The sequence below is a fragment of the Quercus robur genome, chromosome 2 (assembly GCF_932294415.1).
Source record: "Quercus robur chromosome 2, dhQueRobu3.1, whole genome shotgun sequence".
Classification (NCBI taxonomy): Eukaryota; Viridiplantae; Streptophyta; class Magnoliopsida; order Fagales; family Fagaceae; genus Quercus; species Quercus robur.
The window spans coordinates 96,837,189-96,859,514 of NC_065535.1; the positions used below are offsets into that span (position 1 = coordinate 96,837,189).

A 22,326-nucleotide genomic window follows, 5' to 3' on the forward strand; every position below is an offset into this window, starting at 1 on the left:
TTAATAAACATCCACCTCTAACATTCATTAGTAAAATGAACATCAAAATTGACAATAAACTAAGATTAATTTCTTAAGAAATCATAATCAAAATTAAACAAAGAGAAGATTCATATCAAACATATAAGAAAGAAAATGCATTTAATCCTAGAATGCATAAACATAGTACCAGTCAAAATGTTAAATTTGCAGAAGTTAAATGAATATAAAAAATTATATCTCACATCCCAGAATCTCAATATGTTATAATTTCTTCAACTAAAATTGGATGAATGAATCAGCAGGCAGGAGTTTGTGTGGAAGCAAAAAAGTCCAGTAACTGTGACTTATAGAAGGCAAAAACACGAAATTTTTCCATGTATCCACAATTATTAAGAGAAGAAGGAATTAAATGAACAGAAATAAAGTAGGGGATAATGATTGGATTTCTGATCCTAAAGAGATTGACAAGTATTTAATAAAATAATTTTAGGTAGTTTTATATTGAAGCGACCCCTGCTAGCTTCAAGATCTGGAGGACTTTCTTTTATATAGATAAGATCTGGAAGGACTAATACAATTGAAGGCAGGTCTGAAACCAGAAGTTTGAATAAGTCCCACTAAAAAAAGATATTAAGGGAGTAATTCAGGATATGAATCTCTGAAAGCTCCAAGCCCTAACAGGATGTAAGGCCTCTTTTCAATGGGAGATGGTTGCTACTGAGAGGTAATACAAAGCCCAAAGCATTCAAAAAATAATAATAATAATTAGAGGTAGGTCCGTGCTGAAAGAACCATACGCACGCACACAAAAGTATAATTTCACGTAAAGGATCATATCAAATCCTAGGCTCCAGATTAAGGCCAATACTAATAGAGAATTCGAATATTCCATTATGGTACAATAGATTGTTCATAGTTTCATAATGAAGTAAAATGGGAAGGTTCTACAAGAAACATAACTTGATACGCAAAGCAAAAGCCTTCGTATCTATGAATACCACCAAATAAAAAGGGTAAATAGTGTAATTTAGTCCAAAGAAGAGAGATTTTGGAGTGCAAAGAATAACATTCAAAATAATTTTTTGACTAATACTTGCTAAAACCATACAGCAGCTAATGATGACAAATTAAATTGAAACAAAACAATATCAGATGCCAGAACAATTGTGATGCCCATGAAATTTCATTCATTTTTAATTAATTCATGACTGGTGCCACCAACCTCTTCAAGCTGTCAAGAACAGGATAGAATATCTTCCTGACAGCTCTGAGAAATCAGATTTCTAGACCTACCCCTGATGGTCAAACTTCCTAATGCTTGTTAATAATCAGATTCTATTGCATAAAACAAATTGCAAAGAGAACAATATTTCCATTGGCCTGTCAAGCACACTGTAAACAGACTAGAGTGTCTTACAATCTAATTTCAAAATTGATGTGTAGAGAAAAAATTTCTGGATTGATTGCTCCAAAGCTCCTAATCAGACATTATTTGCATAATCTGAGGCTAATGTGTTAAGTGGATACTTTAATCAAACAGTGAGAGATGCACCATTGTCTGCAGCTGTAAGATTGAGTATCATTGTGGCCGCCTTCAAAGCCCTGGTTGTGAATGAGAAACATAAATTTTTTAGTCCAACAACATAAATTTTACTACCCAAACAGAGACTCATTCAGGATCCAGATTGTAATAAATTTACTTGAAACTATGGGGTAGACATTTAAGCAATTAGAACTTCATGGTTTAATTAGTAACCAACATCAAACTTTGGGGTTTATCATGTAACTAACCCTAATAAATTTATGCTTAAACTCAATAAGAATTTGTTTTCTATCAAAAAGGGAACACACAAATCAGGTACTGTAATTCATAAATTTGATGGGCCCAACAAGGCACAATCATCTCAACAAATAGGCTAGTCAGTATTGGGCCCAATAGCCTGAAATTTCTAAATGTTCAGGTGGCAGTTTTGTTTTAGTAAAATCCACTCATTAAACCTGTCCTGGCCTAATATGGTGAGACATGACTATTTCCTATTGTCCAAAGGATTTCTTTATTCCTTATCTTATCACCTGCCAATGACTCTCTCTCTCATCTTTTCCATTCACCAGCAATTCATCTCTCAACAGTTGTGGTGCCACTAAAGATGCCCCATCTTCACCAATTCATCCCTTACACCTTGTTTGGATAGAGGAGGAGGAGGGGAGAGTTGAGGTAAGAGGAGGGGGAGGGTTTAATAATCCATGTTTGGATATTTGTTAAGGGGGGAGGGCAAGGGGTTTGGAGGGGTATCTTACCCCTACTAACTCTTTGTTAATTCCCCAAATTGGAGGAATTTGGAGGGAAATGAGAGGGGAGGGGTTTCACTTATATTTAACAAAATTAAATTGTCAATTTTACCCTTATGACTTCAATTTATATCTATTTCCTTTATAAAAAAAACCAAGAGATGGTCATAGTTTTCAATTATTATGAACACTCCTCTCCCCTCTTCTCCCCTTAATTTTTAAAACATCCAAACAAAGAGGAGGCATATATATTCCCTTTCCCATTAATTTTAAAACATCCAAATTAGGGGAAGGGTTAATTATTCCCCTTGCCTCTCCTCTCATGCCCCTCCCTTACCCCCTACTCTCCTCTCTCTCCGAACTTCCAAACACACCATTAAGCTTACCAAACTGCATTAGGGAAATTTAACTTCGAAATATGTCCAAAACCTGGTGGTGGTTGATACAATTTGTAACATGGGATCCAAATTTTTCACTGATGTTATTAAAAGGCATTGAACTACCAATCTAGGCATGACTGTTGTTGGTTTGGGGATTTTTTTAATAAAGTTTGTGGCTGTAAATAGAGATGTTGAGCGTGGTTCTTCAGCCATCAATGGAATTTGGCGGTGATCAATGAGCAACCCCCGGTGGAACCAGTTGGTTCCGTAAAGTTGAAAAGGAAGTGCTGTCAGAGACCTTACCTTTTCAATTGGCTAATGATACCAATCTAATTGGCTAGGTTGGCTCAACCCAACCAAACCCAGCACATGAACACCCCTAAGGAATTGATAGAGTATTGTTCAAAGTTCAAGGAATGTAGTGGTAATGAAATGCCTTCACCATCAGGTTCACAGTTCTACAAGAAGGTTAAGGGAATTCAAGGTTTTCCACACCTAGTTCATCCTCAAATCTTTGGCAGCTAGTTTTTCAAATTGTATGAGCTTTCAAGCTGTATCCTGCAAAGGCAATTCAAAGTGCTCACCTTCTAGGGTAGATCACTTGCTTACATGGTTCTTCGGCACAAGATGTTTGCCTTGTCTGTTTGATAGAATAGGGATTTCCTCTAAATTCTGGGCAACACATGCATGAATCAGTTTCAAATTTTTTGAACAGTAGGATTTCTTATAGGATCAATATAAAGGATTACATCTTCTTGATTTGTTCTCAATGAAGATTTCTCAATAATGAACAGCAAAGGAATCTGATTCTATGTTTTTCAGCCTCTTGGGTGGGGCATGGGAGGCAAATAGAACCAGCCAAAGCAAAGGTATATATTGCTATAATTGATTAATAAGAATGTAAGCACCACAAAATTGTTCAGATCAGAACATGTTAAGACATCTTCTGGAGAATTCATCAATCCACAACATAAATACCATAGAGAAAGCAAAAATTCTGATATTGGCACATAAATACCATAAAGAAAGCAAAACATTCCAATAACAAACAACATAAATACCATAAAGAAAGCATTAAATTCCGAAATTACATAAAAACTCTTACCATGCTTCAGGTTCCTGGTACAGACCAGCTGAATCGCCAAAGCATGACTCGAGCATGTCAGTTTTTATTACACCTGGATTAAGTGCAATAACTGCCATTCCATCAGGCAATTCCTTTGCTACAGATCTGGTCAGACCCTCAATGGCCCATTTTGATGCACAATAAGGTGCAACCTGTTAAAATATGATCAGGTTTCAGTAAGAAGACACTTGATGTTGATAAAGGAGTCCAAAATGCCAATATCACCATGAGAGACTTCTGGCCAAGATAAGGCTATTGCAAAACTCTCAGATAGAATAGAATTGCTAAAAGTAATATCATTATTATAATTTACAAATTTACATATAACTAAAAATTTAAGTATTTCTGATCTTGTACTCATCCTTAAAATCCAGCTTTTCAAGATATTTTACTTGGAACTTTTTGATAAGTGATAAATAACTTATATTAGAAAAAGGATTAGTTGGAACCTTTTTAATAAGTAATAAATAACTTTTATTTGAAGAAAACCCTCAAGTATACAATAGGTATACAAAGATTTACCTAAAAGAAAAATAAAAATTTTAATTGAGCAACCAAATCTTCTCTCTTTTTTTAATATAAGTAGTTGATCTATGAAATTCTTCTATGTTAGATCTATGAAATTCTTCTATGATAGATCTATGAAATCTAACATAAAAGAAATTAAGTATAGCCAAAAGCAAGCAAAGAGGTTTAACTTTCCAAATCAACCCATTTCCATGCCTTCAAAACAAACTTTTCCAAATAAAAACACATCAATAACCTTCAACTGCATCACCCAATGAACTCCAAACAAAGAGAGAACAAATGACCACAGCTCCCTGGTGGTAGCCAGAAGCACAATGATGTAATAAATCCCACCCAAACCTCCCTATAAAAATTCCCAATGTAATAGTTCCAATTTATTAGCCACATGAGAAGGCATACTGAACAGGGAGTAACCCTCGATCCCTTGACACATATATAACTTTCCCATCCTACCAACTGTCTTCGCAAGATTGAATTTCAAACTGCCACTTCCTTGTATGATAAGCCTAACGGCATGCCCAAATAATTCTTAAGTAAAGAGCAAACCTTGCAATGCATAATTGCAACTGGCTCATCAACTCCTACCCCCATCCCTACAAGAAATATTTCACTTTCACTAAGATTAACCCTTAGCCCCATACCTAATTTAAAATATAAAAGAACTAACTTGATAGCTACAAGATGATCAGTATTAGCATTATAGAAAAATATGTTGTTGTTTAAAAAAGAAGATGAGAAATACTCAAAATCCACAACTCCCCTGAGCTTTGAAACCAAATAAGAAACTTCCTCCCATAACCCTCTTTGGCATTTTGTTGAGAGTTTCATTGAAGAGGATAACGATGCAATTGAATCTCCTTGCCTCTATCCTCTAGAATTTCTATTAAAGCTGGATGGGCAACCATTAACCATAATTGAGAACTTCACAGTGGATAAGCAAAAAAAAAAAAAAAACCTAGTTCTTCCATTTTTCACCACAGCCAATCTTCTAGCAAACAATCCAATTTACAAGAGATTCTTCGATTCAGAAATAATCATCCCGAACATTCTTTTAAACCTATGCCAGAAATTTATGCACACTTCTAACCAAATGAATTGGTTTAGAATCTCTTATGTTCCAAGCCACAGAAATATTTGGAACAAGGGTAATGAAAGACACATTCAATGACTTCTCAAACTTACTTGTCTCCTAAAATTATTGAAAGAAGCTCATAACATCTGCCTCCACTACATTCCAACAATGCTAAAGACAACAAAGGCATAGCCAACTGGCCCAAGAGCTTTGAAACCATTAAAATAATGATCTTTCTCTCTTTAAAGCATCCTCACATTTTCTTGAGAATATTTACTAAAACTCATGCTAGTGCTTTCAGAAGAAATGCCTAAGTCTAGTAGCGGATTTAAAAATTACATTATTATCATAATATTTAATAAAAAGTGTTAGAACTATGGTTAAATGATTAAATTCATCATTTCCTAGCTTTGCCCTACCTCCCATAAAAATGTTAAAAATCACACATGTTAGGCCCCACTTATAATGGGGGAGTTTACGCCCACACCAAAAAGAGAGTGTTAGAATTATGGTTAAATGATTAAATTCACCATTTTCTATTAGTTTAAGATTTTGAGACAATCAGTAATTTAACAAAAAGAAAAGGTTTACATCCTTCTAATCAAGATAGAAAGATGGAATTATATTTGCAACAGAAGTATTAAGAGCATCATGTCATTATACCAGTGCTGCGCCAGATCTTCCCCAGCCGGAAGACATATTGACAATAATTCCTTGATTCCTCGTAAGCATAAGAGGGATGAAGTGACGCAACATATTTGCTACTCCTTTTACATTTGTATCAATAACAGTATCAAAATCTTCTTCAGGAACCTCCCATATCTTGTTGTTTTTATTGATGGTACCTGCATTGTTTACTGGAACTACCTTTATATTAGTCCTGAATGTACGACAATTCAGAATAAATGACAGGCAACAACAAAAACCAAGAGCATGGTAAAACCTCACATCAAAACATGATGACTGCAATGAACCAAAATGCTGCACTAGCCATCAATAAAATTCATTATTTATCAAAAAAAATGCTGCACTAGCCAACAAATTTTCACCTAGCATTATATTCATTCAAAATGTAATAAAACCCTCTTTCTTTTATTGGAATCATAAAACCCTACATTGTGCAAAGCACAAATCTCACTAAAGAAGAAAAATGAGTTAAGAATGGGAAGAGAAACTTGAAATTCTTTGCCTCTACAAAGATAGCAAATTTAACTAGTAAGATTCAAATGATAATGCATTTATAAAAAATAATAATAATAATCAAATGATTCATGTACCAATAAGATTTAAAAATAAAAAATAAAAATAAAAACACTTATGCATAGAGCAGGGCTAACTAAAAAGCATTGTTAAATTACTAATTGTCTCAAAAGCTTAAGCTGTTAGGAAATAGTGAATTTAATCATTTAACCATAAGTCTAACACTTCCCCTTACTTGTGGGCCTAAACTTCCCCTTAATAAGTGGGGGCCCAACAAGTGAGAATTTAACATTTTAAATGGGAGATAGAGTAAAACTAAGGATCAAACTCAGGATCTCCTGTTTTGATACCATATTAAATTACTGATACCAAAAACTTAAGCTATTAGGAAATAGTGAATTTAATCACTTAATCATAAGTCTAACACTCCCCCTCACTTGTGGGCCTAAACTTCCCCTTAATAAGTGAGAGCCCAACAAGTGGGAATTTAACATTTTGAATGGGAGATAGAGTAAAGCCAGGGATCAAACTTAGGATCTCCTGCTCTGATATCGATCTCCTGCTCTGATATCATGTTAAATTACCGATTGTCCCAAAAGCTTAAGCTGTTAGGAAATGGTGAATTTAATCACTTAACCATAAGTCTAACAAACATAACATAATATCTTGACCATGGACACAAAATGCTCCAAATTCAATGTACGCATGTGCATGATACATATATTGCAAGTTTACATGAGAGGTGATGCTACAATGATGGTCATCTCCAAAACCACATTTTACAAAGTTGAAGCCTCAAGTTCCATCACTTGCAAGTATTAAATCAATTAAAATACCTTGGTATCTCCAAAGACAAACAATACAGCACATGAATTATGAAAACTATGGGATGGGTAAAACATAAAATAAAATTGTGAAAGGTAGTTGGAAGTCACACACCACACTCTTAGAATGTGGTTGTTCCAACAGTTGAAGTCATTTAGATGATGGGTCTAGACTGAAATTTTGGTAGGATTTGTGATGTGGGGAGAGCTCTCTACAGGTGTGTCTCCCAGAGTTATTTAGAATTAATTGTGATAAGGAGGCTTCTAAGGCAGATCTTATTAAGTTCTCTAATGGAATTCTTCAATGGGATTTAACTTTCACATGCTGTACAGGATTGGGAAGTCAAACTCTATGGATATTTTTTATGGTGTATCTTTGCGTGGGGGTGGGGATGATAAGATGTGTTGGAAACCATCTAAAAGGAGGGGCTTTGAGGTTAGAGGCTATTACCAGGTCTTGATTCGCACTAGTGATCAACTGTTCCCTTGGAAAAGCAAATGGAAGTCAAAGATCTGTTCTAGAGTTGCTTTCTTTGTTTGGACTGCAGCCTTGGGAAAAATCTTGACAATCGGCAACTTGCATAAAAGGAATATTTGGATATTGGATTATTGTTATACGTGCAAATGTAATGGGGAAATAGTGGATCATCTGCTGCTTCATTATCCTATTGCTATGGTGTTCGGATCGTTTGGAGTTCTTTGGGCAATGCCAAGGATGGTTATTGACTTACAAGCCTGTTGACAAGGTAGGTTTGGTCAGCATCGAAATGGTGCCATTTGGATGGCTGCTCCCCATTGTTTGAGGTGGTGCCTTTGGAGGGAGAGAAATGACCAATGCTTTGAGGATTCTGAGTGGTCTTTATCAAATCTAAAACTATTCTTCTTTAAAACCTAGTTAGATTGGATGTCTGTTGTGGAGAGTATTTTTACATGTTCGGTTTGTGATTTGATATATCATTGTAATTTTCGTGCTTGATTGTATTGTCCCCAGTTGTATACATCCTGTATACCTGTATACTTGTGTGACTCTAATTTTCTTCGGGTCTCAATAAAATTAATTATTTATCCAAAAAATAATACAAGAATAAATCTTTTTGCTAGTGACAGGTCAGAATGGAAAAAATATGTATAACTATTTTCTGAGAAACTTTAACTGGAAAATCTACTGATGGGGTGAAGTTTAAGCACAGTCAAGAAAGAATTTAACCAGCAATAGGAGAAGTAAAAATATACCTATGATGTCTGGAACACCCTTTTTCTCCATCACAATGCGCGCCAGCTCTTCAATGCTACTATTAGATCTCTACAAAGTATAAACACAAATTTTTGTTAGATTAGTATAAGTCATTTTGGCTATTAAGCTATTACGGAATGTCCATCCCATGAAATTATTTCAAGATCATCGCGCAAGGTGTAAAATCAATTTAGAGTCCTGTTTGGCCATGCCAAGAATCATCATCATAAGAGGCAGTTATAGATATTCACCAAATACCACAATTTCCAAATCATATTCACATTTCCAAAATGCCAAAATTAAATGTAATTTAATTACCTTATTACCTACAAATAAAATGCAAACTAGTTACCAATACATACATACATAGTTACATACATAATTTTCTGAAAATCCTATCCATTCAATGTCAAAATCTAAAGCACTCATTTAACAACATGACAAAATAGAGGGAGAGAGAGAGAGAGAGAGAGAGAGAGAGAGAGAGGGACTGACCACGTCAGCATTGAGGAGCAAGTGCTTGTCGGAGGGGTCAGGGAGGTCTGATTGGAGAGAATTGAGCCTATCCTGGGTGCGGGCGCAGCCGATTACGGTGTGGCCTCGCTTGGCGAGCTCTAAGGCCAGGGCTCTCCCGAGCCCTCTGCCCACTCCGGTTATCAGTACGGTTCGAGAGCTCGCTCCGTTCACCGCGTTCATTCCCTTATACGACGTCGTACTACTCCTCCTATTCATACACACACAGCCTCTCTCTCTCTCTCTGTTTCTCTATCTCTCTCTATGTAAGACAAAGTGCACATAACGCAGAGTATTTTTGGAAACTGCAAAGGTTGGAGTGGAGGCCAATATATATACGTGTCCTGGAAATCGGGGTGTGGTGTGGATTTATTAGGAATCAGGACAATTCCGGAACAACCCGGATCCACACTCGCTCCGGGAGATAAAATTTTGAACCACATTTGTTTTGGGGCTAAAATGCAAATTGTGAATGTAATTAACTAATGAAAAAAAATTTAATATAAAATATTTTTATTAATTATATAGATTTTTCTAATGTGAAAAAAAATTTAATGAAAATTTTTTAACAAAATTGGATTGAATAAATGAATTTAATAAATTTGAAACTTCTAGAATTTAATAAATTTGAAACTTCTATGATTCAATTAAACCAAAGTAGAGTTAGAGGACTGAAATGAATTTCAGTCAAATATAGATAATATAATTTGAATTTTAGCCTATATTTTATTTTGTGTTTTCAAAAGTAGGAGAAAGACACAAATTATGTCAAAATTATGTTTTAAAAACTGGTTTCAAATACATATTTTAAACCTCATTGTTTCCTATCTTTTTGTGTGTCTTTGTTTCTAAAAATTTATATATAATATTTAGAAGAAAAAAAAGTTTTATAATTTTGGAAAACAAAAATTAGATGACCAAACAAGGTCTATTATATTTGCAAAACAATTTCCACCAAACCAGTATGAATTGAATTCTTTTTCCTAATGTATTAGGCACTAATTTTAAGGGCAAAGTCATTTAAAGGGAGGAACTATTCTAAACACATGTAAAAAAATATTAAAATTTTATAAATATATTTAAAGTGTGATGATAAGGTGGCAGTGCCTTATTTAAAACATAAAGAGTTAGGCGTGCTGATTAGTTCTTGGAATTTAAAAGGAGAAGTTAACCTCGTTCAATAACGCATTGGGCAAGTGTCCTAGAAATTTGAGGATAAATCCCTATATGTAACAAGTAACCGTTGATCACCATCGAGACCTAAAATATAAATAAAGGCTCGCATCCCAATTAAAGATAAATTCCATATTGACTTCTTTTGTTGTTTGACTTCTAAATTCTAATTCACTAGTTTAGGGTTTTATAAAGTCTTGTTATCGTGTTAATGTAAATAAGTAGTATAAGTTGTAGTTTTATTACCAAATCACTGGAATAGTTATGTTTTCTTAAGCACATTGTAGCTTGATCAAGATATCATCTACATCAATTTAGTTATTGCTTAGTATTATCTCTGTAATCAATGTAATGTAGTTGACATAGTTACCGTTATGAAATTATCGTTAGCTTGCAAAATGGAAGAATTTATAGCCAACAAAGTTTGCTGCTCAAAATGCAGTAGCTTCACCTAGCTAAAAAAATAGTAATACAGGGGGGTGCACTTATCACAATACACAGCGGGACATTGTTGTCTTGAAAGTTGAAATTTGAAACACTGCCATGATCAGATTCCAGTCTGAATTCTACAAAATCTCAATCTGTAAAGGTGCATATAGCAAATGAGATTTATAACCTAAGATCCAACTTAACAAACAAATCATTAGCATTGATGTGCTAAAGAAACACTTGATACTGTTAAAAAAATTCTACAGAGTATGACTAAAAAAAGCTCTACCTGTCTGTCTCAGTAGAGTTTCGTCATCATGGTATCTTCCATCACACCTGAGGATTGATCTTGCTGAGTTTGTCTTCTGATTTCTTCTTCTCCTGGAGAATCACCTGCCTAGGCATTACGTCTAGCAGAAAGCTTCCACCATTCCATACAGATGCGGATACACAGTATTTGGAAAATAACATGCAATTCATATGACAAGATGGGGACTGTAAGTGCCATGGTTGCTACAGTAAACAAGGCTTGGCACACAATGTACATGAATAAGCAATTTTGATCCCCGAGCAAACCACTTAAGCACCAACAAATATTGTTAGCTTTCTGTGCCTTTTTTGAGAGTTCCCTGCCAAAATATTGTTAGCACTAAGGTTGGACTATGAGTAACCTATGATGCTTGAGTTGGTTGGTCAAGGGTTAAGGTTTTAAAGCCAATTATCAGACAGGGATATACATACAAAATCCTTTGAACTCTGTAACTATCATTATGGAAGATCTCTCTAACTAACTGCACAGGCGTAAATACTAACGCAATTAAATATACAGATTAATACTGCAAAATGAAAAACTAGAACAATCTTCAGGCAACAAGTGCACTACTTTTTCACCCTCCAAAGTAATTTGTAAGGAATCACAGTTCTAAATGTTACCAATTATATTGTCTGAGACTTTAAAGGCAACAGTGAGCCAATCACCAATGCAAATTTTTTGAAACCTAAATATAGTAATTCAACAAAGTCGAATTCAGCAATCAATAACTCTAGGCATCTTGATAGTTGACATGGGTTTTAGACCAATAAACTAAGCAGGGTATCAATGACCAAACCTACTCGAAGAAACCCATACAATTCTACATTTTGTTAAAGCCAGTCAAAACTTAAGATGGCCTAAGAAAACATGAGTTTTTTTTTTTTTTTTTTGCTGAACAGAAAAAGGCGAAATCTTGGGAGTAAGTCATTTTCCACCGTAACAAGTTAAACCCGTGTTAGATGGCCCCACCAACCCCGGTACTAACGTGTCCCACGTGACTCGAATCCAAGCACTAAGACAAGGTGCTTGACCACAAGATTCCCACCCTGGGGTCAAGCTAGCATGAAATTCTTGCATGTGTAAAAAAGTTCAGTTCTATCTAACCAGAAAATGTATATGTAACAACTGCAATCTGAAATATGAAAAGATTCTAGAACCCTAAAAGAATCAGATTAACAAATATAAGAAGCGTTCAAAGCCAAATGTGTGGATTGGTAAGTCACACATGCACAGGTTGGTCTTGAACCCACTACCTCACCCTCCATCTTGCTTTTATAAAAAGAGAGGTACCATTTGAGTTAAAGCTCATTGGCAACTTAAAATTTATTATATTGTATTTTATAAATTTATAAATATTTTAACAGAGTACATAAAATCCATGAAGAAATTGACTCGTTTTTTACAATTTTTAATTATTCACTTTTAAACCATACTTCTTTTTCCTTCCCCAGGAAAGCATTAGACCATTGTTTAAAGGTACATTATAAAGCAGGCCACCTAAGGTCCTAAACAAAGAAGGTCCAACTCACCAGGTAAAAGAAGTATAAGAACACTAACAATTTTGACAACAGAACTGAAAACCAAGCTACAGCGCCAAGCAATTAAGGCCCATGCTAATGTTTCCCTGCAGTAACATAGAGACAAAATATAGGACGTGAATTTCCCAATAGAGCTGCAGACTGCAGTGTACCCTAGGAGTACTTGCTCACCTCAGCAAATGAGAACCAAACCATAAAAGGCTTTTCATTCCTAGGATACAAAAGCAGTTTGACCAAGAAGATTATATATGCATAGTAGCAAACATCCCGAGACACAAGAACAGTTATGTCACTCCCTCATTTTTCATCTTAGGTTACTCCAACAATGAAATATACATATAACAATGTAAAATGATCACGTGTCATTGTCTCCAGAAACTCTGGATCAATGGGGGCAAAGTTAAAATTAAAAACTAATGTAAAAATCCCTCAAGATTTCAATGGGATGCATTAATGAAATATATATATATATATAAATAGAAATAGGAAATTTTTGCCACATCACACAGCCCTCACGAATTACCATTCATTTTCCTATCCACTTTCTATATTCTGACACGGTTCCAACCCTCCAAATTCACACAAATATCTAACAGAAATGACACATGGACCTATGATTAGTAACAACATAACCAAAAACAAAAAGTCACTACCAGAACTCAATAGTCAATACCCCACTGCCTAAAAAACCAATTAAGCTTTATAAATCAATAAATAAATGAACTCATGCAATTATGGAATTATGGAATATAACAAATTCTCAATATTGTAGAGCTTACCAAAAGATAGTAATGCCATTTCTTGAACTAATAGTATATCCACCGAAGAGGAACAAAAGTCACATAGAACAAGCAATATACATAGGAAAAATCTTAGGGACCTGACAAAGAAATATTAACAAAAAAAATAAATCACATAAGCGAATGGTGTATATAATGCTTTCTATGAATCAAAACAGCCATTACACATATCACGTTATCTTAAATCCCAGTTTTGACATTTGCATTTTTCTGTTTAATTTACAAACACACCATATGTGTCTTGAACCGCAATCTTACCCTCTATCCCATCATTTAGGGTGCATTTGGTTGGGGTGATTATTGGGGGATGGAAAATAGGGAAGAGAAAATGGTATTTTTGAGTGATTGGTGAAGAGGGAAATGGGGAGAGATTTTAGAGGGTCCCAACCAAACACACTTGAGTGAAAAATAAAATCTCTTCTATCCCTCCACTTTTTCATCTCCCACCATTTTCTATCTCTCCAGTTTTCCATCCCCCAACCAAACGAAGCCTAAGGAAGTAGGATGCACGATTTGAATTTTGAGCTAGAGCTCATTGGCATCATTTGCATTTGTTTTTGAACCGCCAAAAGATGAGTCACCTAGACATCAAAAAACATCACAGTAAGAAAAGGCCATAGGTTCATGATAGGCATCCAATATGCCTCTGTCAGATAAAGAAAGGGGAATTGTATACATAGGCGGTATACTTGGTTGGAAAGAAAGGTAGCACTTCTCCCCCACAGAAAGCACCAAAAGTCTCCACAAGAACACAAACCATCTTTAAAATGGTGGAATCTATTGATATCTCTCACGATAATCTCCCTTGAGGCAATTTTACAGATGAACTTGAATGCGGCATGGCAATCCACACAGATTCGTAGATTCTTCTTCACCCTAATGGGAGTTCCTAGTGGAGTAGCAATCAAACCAAAAGCAACTGCAAGCCTTTCACTATGGTGGAATAAAAGCTGCTCCTTTTCACTATGTTCTAGATCATGGAGGTCAATCTCTACCATGGGAACATAGCCAGCTTTATTCATAAGGTCAGCCAGCTCATCAAGCTTGGCACATATTTCCTTGCTTCTAGAATGGCTTCTATCTCCCACAATGAAGGTGTATACCTTGTCTTTGACCTCAATCCAACTCATTCCAGGTTCCTTTTTCACATTGCTATCTTTCATAAGCCTCCTTACCTTTTCAACATTTTCCCACATGCCAGCTGATGCATAAATGTTTGCAAGAAGAATATGGGTACCAGAGTTCTCTGGTTCAAGAGTTAGAAGCATCTCAGCAGCATGTTGGCCAAGATGAACATTTTTATGGATTCTTGCTGCTCCAAGAAGTGCACCCCAAACTGAACCATTAGCTGGAAATGGCATCATGTTCACGAGTTCCATTGCTTCACTTAATTTTCCAGCACGCGCAAGGAGATCAATCGTACAAGCAGAATGCTCTTGCATTGGTTCAATACCAAACAACTCTTCCATTGAATTGAAATATTGTCTGGCTTCAGTTAACAGACCTGCATGATTGCATGCACAAAGGACACTAACTAAAGTTATGTGATTGGGGGGGGACACCATCATGAAGCATTTGATTAAACAGTTGGAGGGCCTGTTTCCCATGCCCAGGTTGTGCAAGCCCCCCGATCATTGCAGACCATGATACTATTCCTCTCTCAGGTATCTCAGAGAAAGCATGGTCTGCATCATCTATGCTTCCACATTTTGCATACATGTTGACTAGGGAATTCCCAGCAAAGACATCAGACATGAATCCAAACTTCAGAACATGGACATGTATCTGTTTTCCTTGCTCATATGCTGATAAATTTGCACAGGCATTCAGAAGGGAACTGCAAACAAATGGATCCGGCTTGATTCCCCTATCTTGCATTTGCAAATGGAGCTTTAGTGCTTCCTCTCCTTGACCATATTGAGCATAAGCAGTGATCATGGATGTGAAAGACACCAGATCTCCAATTGGGCATTCTTCAAAAATTCTTGCAGCATTTTCAACATGACTACATTTTCCATATGTATCAAGAATGCTGTTTACAACATAAATGTCAGAATGAAAACCTGATTTTACAGAAAGTGCATGAACTTGTTTACAAACATTGATATAATGCAAACTAGCTGTAGATTTTAGGACTGTGGATAAAGTAATCTGGTTGAATCCAATTCCCTCCTTGAACATCTCAGTGAAAAGGGATACAGCCTCCATGTCTTCCCCATTTTGTGAATGCCCAGAGATAACAACATTCCATGCAATCAAGTCCTTTTTTGGCATCAAATAAAAAACCATCCTCGCTTCATCCATCATATCACACTTTGAGTACATATCTATCAGTCCTACACCCACAAACAAATCTGATTCTATATCCATCGTTATCAATCTAGAGTGCAACTGTCTACCCAATGCCTTGAGCCCCAAGCCAGCACAAGCTTTAAGAGCACTAGATAAGGTACACATATTTGGACATATTTCTGACCTTTTCATTTGTGCAAAAATGTTTAAAGCCCAACCATGGTACTCATGAAGAACACAGCCAGCAATAACAGCATTCCAGGAAACAATATCAGGTCTTGCTATTTCCTCTAAAACAGCAATTGCATCTTCAATGTCTCCAACTTTTGCATACATATCAACAAGTGCATTTGCTGAGAATGGATCAGAATCATACCCAAGCTTTATCAAACACCCATGAGTTTTCTTTCCTTGACTATCATCCCCCAAACCTGAGCACGCATTCAGAATACTGGACAAACTAAACTCATAGGGTTTTATTCCGTTCAAAATCATTTCCTGAAACAAATCCACTGCTTCTCCACAGAAATCACCCTGCGCATAACAAGAAAACAAAGCATTCCATGAAACAACATTCCGCTCCGGAATTGTATCAAGCAGTCTCCTCAAACTCCCAAACTCTCCACATTTTGCATACATAACAACCAACGTATTCGCAACAAACACATCGGACTCAAACCCTGTTGCCACTGCAATGCCATGAACCTGCCTCCCCAGCTCTAACTCCTTTGTCATCAAGCACGCCTTAAGAACACTTGGAAATGTAAACTGATTGCACTTAACTCCCAACAAATGCATCTCATGAAAGGCCAAAAGGGCTTCCTCACCAAGCCCATTTTGTGCATACCCAGATATCAGAGAAGACCAAGAAACCAAATCTGGTTCAGTACTTTCCTCAACCAGTTTCTGTGCATACACAAAACACCGACACTTTGAGTACAAATTAATCAAATGATTCCGAAGATTGGGGTCCTCAGATAATCCAAATCTGATCATGTGAGCATGGACTTCCATGCCTGAAGTCACAGATTGGGAAGCAGTGCATTGCGAGAGGAGCTTAGAGCATGACTCGAGCATGTCAGTTTTTATTACACCTGAATTAAGTGCAATAACTTCCATTCCATCAGGCAACTCCTTTGCTACAGATCTGGTCAGACCCTCTACAGCGCATTTTGATGCACAATAAGGCTCAAACTGTTAAAATATGATCAGGTTTCAGTAAGAAGACACATGATATTGGTAAAGGAGTACAAAATGCCAATATTATCATGAGAGACATACACAGGCCAAGATAAGGCTATTGCAAAACTCCCAGATAGAATTGCATAAAGTAATATCATTATAATAATTTACAAATCTACATATTACTAAAAATTTAAGTATTTCTGGTCTTGTAGACATCCTTAAAATCTCAGCTTTTAAAGATAGTTTACTTGGAACTTTTTAATAAGAGATAAATAACTTTATTAGAAAAAGGATTAGTTGGAACCTTTTTGATAAGTAACGAATAACTTTTATTTGAAGGAAAACCTGAAGTATACGATATGTATACAAAGATTACATAAAAAACAAATGAAAATTTTAATTGGGAAACAAAATCTTTTTTTTTTTATAATATAAGTAGTTGATCTATGAAAAGGAAGCAAAGAGGTGTAGCTTTCCAAATCAACCCATTTCCATGCCCTTCCAAACAAACTTTTCAAAAGAAAAAACACATCAATAACCTTCAACTGCATCACCCAATGAACTCCAACCAAGGAGAGAGCAAATGACCACAGCTCCCTGTCGATAGCCAGAAGCACAATGATGTAAGAATTCCCACCCAAACCTCCCTATAAAAAATCCCACTGTAATAGTTCCAATTTATTAGCCACACGAGAAGGTATAATGAACATGGAGTAAACCTCCCTCCCTTGACATATATAACTTTTCCATCCTACCAACTGTCTTCCCAAGATTGAATTTCAAACTGCCACTTCCTTGTATGATGAGCCTAATGGCATGCCCAAATAATTCTTAAGTGAAGAATAAACCTTACAACGCATAATTGCAACCAGCTCATTGACTCCTTCCACCATCCCTAAAAGAATATTTCACTTTCACTAAGATTAACCCTTAACCCCATATCTAATTTAAAGAATAAAAGAACTGACTTGATAGCTAAAAGATGATCAGTATTAACATCATAGGAAATGATGGTTTTGTTTAAAAAAATAAGATGAGAAATACTCAAAATTCACAACTCCACTGAGCTTTAAAACCAAATAAGAAGCTTCCTCCAATCGCCATTTTGTTGAGAGTTTCATTGAAGAGGATAATGATGCAATTGAATCTCCTTGCCTCTATCCTCTAGAATTACTATCAAAGCTGGATGGGCAACCATTAACCAAAATTGAGAACTTCACAGTGGATATGCAAAAAATAAACCTAGTTCCTACATCTTTCACCAAAGTCAATCTTCTGGCAAAAAATCCAATTTACATGATCACAAACCATTTCAGTATCAAGCTTGCAGCAGATAACTCCAGGAATTTGACTTCTGATTCTAGACTCCAGACATTCAATCGACACAGGGGCAGAATCTAAAACTTGACTGCCTTCAACAGAGAGATTGTACAATTCAGAAATAATCTTCCCGAATGTTCTTTTAAACCTATTAGCGAAAACCTTTGCCAGCAATTTATACACACTTCTAACCAAACGAATTGGTTTAGAATCTCATATGTTCCGAGCCACAGAAATCTTTGGAACAAGGGTAATGACTAATGAAAGACACATTCTGAAAGACTACAAAGGCAGAGCCAACTGGGCCAAGAGTTTTGGCAACCATTAAAATAAAGATCTTTCTCTCTTTAAAGAATCCCCACGTTTTCTTGAGAAGATTAACTAAAACTCATGCTACTGCTTTCAGAAGAAATGCCTATGTCTAGTAGCAGATTTAAAAATCACATTATAATATTTAATAAAAAGTGTTAGAACTATAGTTAAATGGTTAAATTCACAATTTCCAATTAGCTTATACTTTTGGAATAATTGGTAATTTAACAAAAATAAAAGGTTTACATCCGTCTAATCAATATAAAAAGCAATATACCATTGCCGTGCCAGATCTTCCCCACCCAGAAGACATATTGACAATAATTCCTCGATTCCTCGTAAGCATCAGAGGGATGAAGTGACGCAACATATTTGCTATTCCTTTTACATATTGACATATCTTGTTGTTTTTATTGATGGTACCTGCATTTTTTTAGTGGAACTCCCTTTATATTAGTCCGCCGCATATACGAAAATTCAGAATAAATGACAGGCAACAACCAAAACCAGAAGCATAGTAAAACCTCAGCATCAAGATATGATGACTACAATGAACCAAAATGCTGCACTAGCCAACAAATTTCCACCTAGCATTGTATTTGTTCAAAATGTAATAAAACCCTCTATCTTTTGTTGGAATCATAAAAAAAGGAAGAAAAATGAGCAAAGAATGGGAAGAGAAACTTGAAATTCTTTGCCTCTACAAAGTTAGCACATTTTAACTTAGTAAGATTCAAATGATAACACATTTATCAAAAATAATAATAATAATAATAATAATAATAATCAAATGATTCATGTGCCAATGAGAGAGGGACTGACCACGTCAGCATTGAGGAGCAAGTGGTTGTGGGAGGAGCCAGGGAGGTCTGATTTGATTGGAGGGAATTGAGCCTATCCTGGGTGCGGGCGCACCCGATTACGGTGTGGCCTCTCTCGGCGAGCTCTAAGGCCAGAGCTCTTCCGAGCCCTTTGCCCGGTTCGAGAGCTCGCTCCGTTCACCGCGTTCATTCCCTTATACGGCGTCGTAGTACTACTAGACTACTAGTCATACACAGTAAAACACACAGCCTCTCTCTCTCTCTCTCTCTCTCTCTCTCTAAACAGCATTCCCTCTCTTTTTATATCTGTGTTTGTTTAAAAAAAATACAAGATTCAGGGTTTAAACAACAATTTTCAGTGTTTAAACCATAATAAAACTTTTGGTATATATTTTTATAACACTCAAATATGTATTTTCATAATACTAAAAATTGAACAACGATACTGGAAATCTCTAACTAAACGGGCCCTGTCCTATTTGGCAATGATATTTAAACAATGAAAATTGTTATTTAAACACCACAATACGTATTTTCACACACTTTTTTATTCACACGTATTTCCACAAAACTTAAACAATGTTACTAGAAATCTCTTATCAAACGGGCCTTTAAAATAATTGAAAAAATGTCTTTAATCATAGATTAATATTAAGAAATTGATATTAGCAGCCTTCCTTTTTCAAACAGGCTAATGTGAGGAGCTATGAAATTTTATGATCACTTGAAATTAATTTTAAAGTGCAAATAAAATGCCATTATAATTTGGATTTTTACACTTTCTATAATATAAAATAAATTTTCAATTATTTATTAATCATATATAAGTTTTATGTATTGGCTTCGAATCATATATTAGTTTTTGGACTCTTCTATATTATGTCATATAAGTTTTGGTAGACTCACAATTTTTCACATAATTTTTTTAATTCTATATTTATTTGACTCATAATTTTTATTTTTATAATTCCTTATTTATTTAACAAAAACTAATCAAATGTCAACCATTTCATTTAATACCCAATATGTAACTTGTATTTAGACTCTATTAGGAATTGTTTTTCTTAGAGTGACGTGCAAGTTTTTGACTTGCTTCCAAAACATGGTTGTATGCAACGCAAATTCCTTCACAGTAAAGGACACAGTAAATGATGTGTTGTCGGCTTACTTTCCTAAATATCATATACAATTAAAAGAATTAGGCTAAGCTTGACCCATACATCGATATAAGAAGCAAGAACTCTCATAAAAAAAATTAAACAATATTTTAGTTGTAGTTTCAACTTTCAAGCCATCAGAAACCCAACTTGGAAAGCATCAGCAAAACATATAGAAGAAGAAACACATCATGACCAAGTACTGGAGGATCATCCAATCTTCACATGCCAAATATGCGTAGAGCTCATGCAATCAAACAAAAATTCAGCTACAATAATAATTGTGTGCACTCTTTTTATGATGCCAAATACATCGAAACCCAAATTGACAATAAGGTGCCAAACATTGAATATCCTACATTTATTTATGATGCATGAATTGCACGTTTAAATAAAAAATAATAAATAAAACTTAATATCATATATACTCTATATCTATATTTGCTACCTTACTTTGAAGGTTTCACAACATTGTTATTTTATTTATTTTATTTTTAAACCAAAATTTACCACTACAAACATGTTTCTCTTATATTTATGTTGTGTACTTCAGTCCACTTTGGTCCTATTTGATCCCAGTTTGGTTCATTTACTCTTATTCGGTTCATTTTGTACACTTTGGTCTACGTCAATTCTATTCAGTCCATTTATACCTTATTAGGTTCTATTCGGTCTACTTTGGTCTTATTCGGTCCACATTGATTCTATTTAGTTTACATTGATCCTATTCGGTCTTATTCGGTCCATTATGTCCACTTTGGTTCTATTCAGTCCATTATGTCCAGTTTGGTCCTATTTGGTCTTTTTCGGTATACTTCGGTCTATTCGGTCCATTCTGTCCACTTCGGTCTTGTTCGGTCCAATTTAGTTTTATTCAGTTCATTTTGGCTCTATTTGGTCCATTCTATCCACTTTGGTTCTATTCGGTCCATTATGTCTTATTCAGTCCACTTCGATCCATTTTGTCCACTTTAGTCCTATTCGGTCTTTTCGGTATACTTCGGTTCAATTCGGTCTATTCTGTCCACTTCGGTCTTATTAGGTCCAATTTAGTTCTATTCAGTTCATTTTGGCTCTGGTCCATTCTGTCTACTTTGGTCATATGCGGTTCATTCGGTCTTATTCGATCCACTTTGTCCTATTTAGTCTTTTTCAAAGACACTAATGTGGGGAGCTATGAAATTTTATTATCACTTTTTAAAAGGTGTTTATGATCACTTGAAATTGAAAGTAAGCTGCTATTAAAATGCCATTTTAATTTGGGTTTTTACACTTTCTATAATATAAAACTAAATTTCAATTATTTGTTAATCGTACATAAGTTTTATGGCTTGACTTCGAATCCTTGAAGGCAAAATCTTGGCTCATCCAATGTGTTCACTTGTAATGATTGGTACTTTGATGTATCCGAAGTCAAGTTATGACTAAATTCTCCGAAAGGTCAATTACATTTTACACTACCCCATGATATTAAAATCAACATTGAAGTATCCAAAGTTTTTTTTTTTTTTTTTTTGAGAAGAAAGTATCCAAAGTTTTTTTTTTTTTTTTTTTTTTGAGAAGAAAGTATCCAAAGTTAAGTTATGACTCCTTACAATACCTTAACGAGAGATATTACATGGTGCCACCTAGATAGGATTTTCCTTACTGGCCACCATAATTTGCATATATGTGTGTGCGTGCGCGCGAGCGCGCGCAAGTACTTTCTACTTTATACTCCCTCCGTCCCACTTTGTTTGTCCTGTTTGAAAAATCAAACTTTTTAAGGGAACATCATTTATTGTCTTGTCTATCTTTTAAAAATGTATAAATTTCCAAAACTACCCTTAAATAAATTT

At 35.3% G+C, this 22,326-nt stretch overlaps 2 protein-coding genes and 1 pseudogene across 2 annotated transcripts in view; 1 reads left to right on the top strand and 2 right to left on the bottom strand.

Moving 5' to 3' along the window:
- The window catches only part of LOC126716080 (dynamin-2A), a 105,321-nt gene that overhangs the window by 48,199 nt on the left and 34,796 nt on the right, over positions 1-22,326 (top strand). The window lies entirely within an intron of this gene.
- On the bottom strand, positions 1,136-9,491 carry LOC126716085 (NADPH-dependent pterin aldehyde reductase). Its single transcript, XM_050417069.1, has 5 exons — positions 9,131-9,491; positions 8,635-8,704; positions 6,041-6,234; positions 3,757-3,929; positions 1,136-1,584 (listed from the first exon to the last, which is right to left on the bottom strand). The coding sequence occupies exons 1-5, from the start codon at positions 9,365-9,367 to the stop codon at positions 1,515-1,517; spliced, it is 744 nt and encodes a 247-aa protein (XP_050273026.1). The 5' UTR covers positions 9,368-9,491; the 3' UTR covers positions 1,136-1,514.
- LOC126716078 (pentatricopeptide repeat-containing protein At5g04780, mitochondrial-like) lies at positions 13,563-19,644 on the bottom strand (annotated as a pseudogene).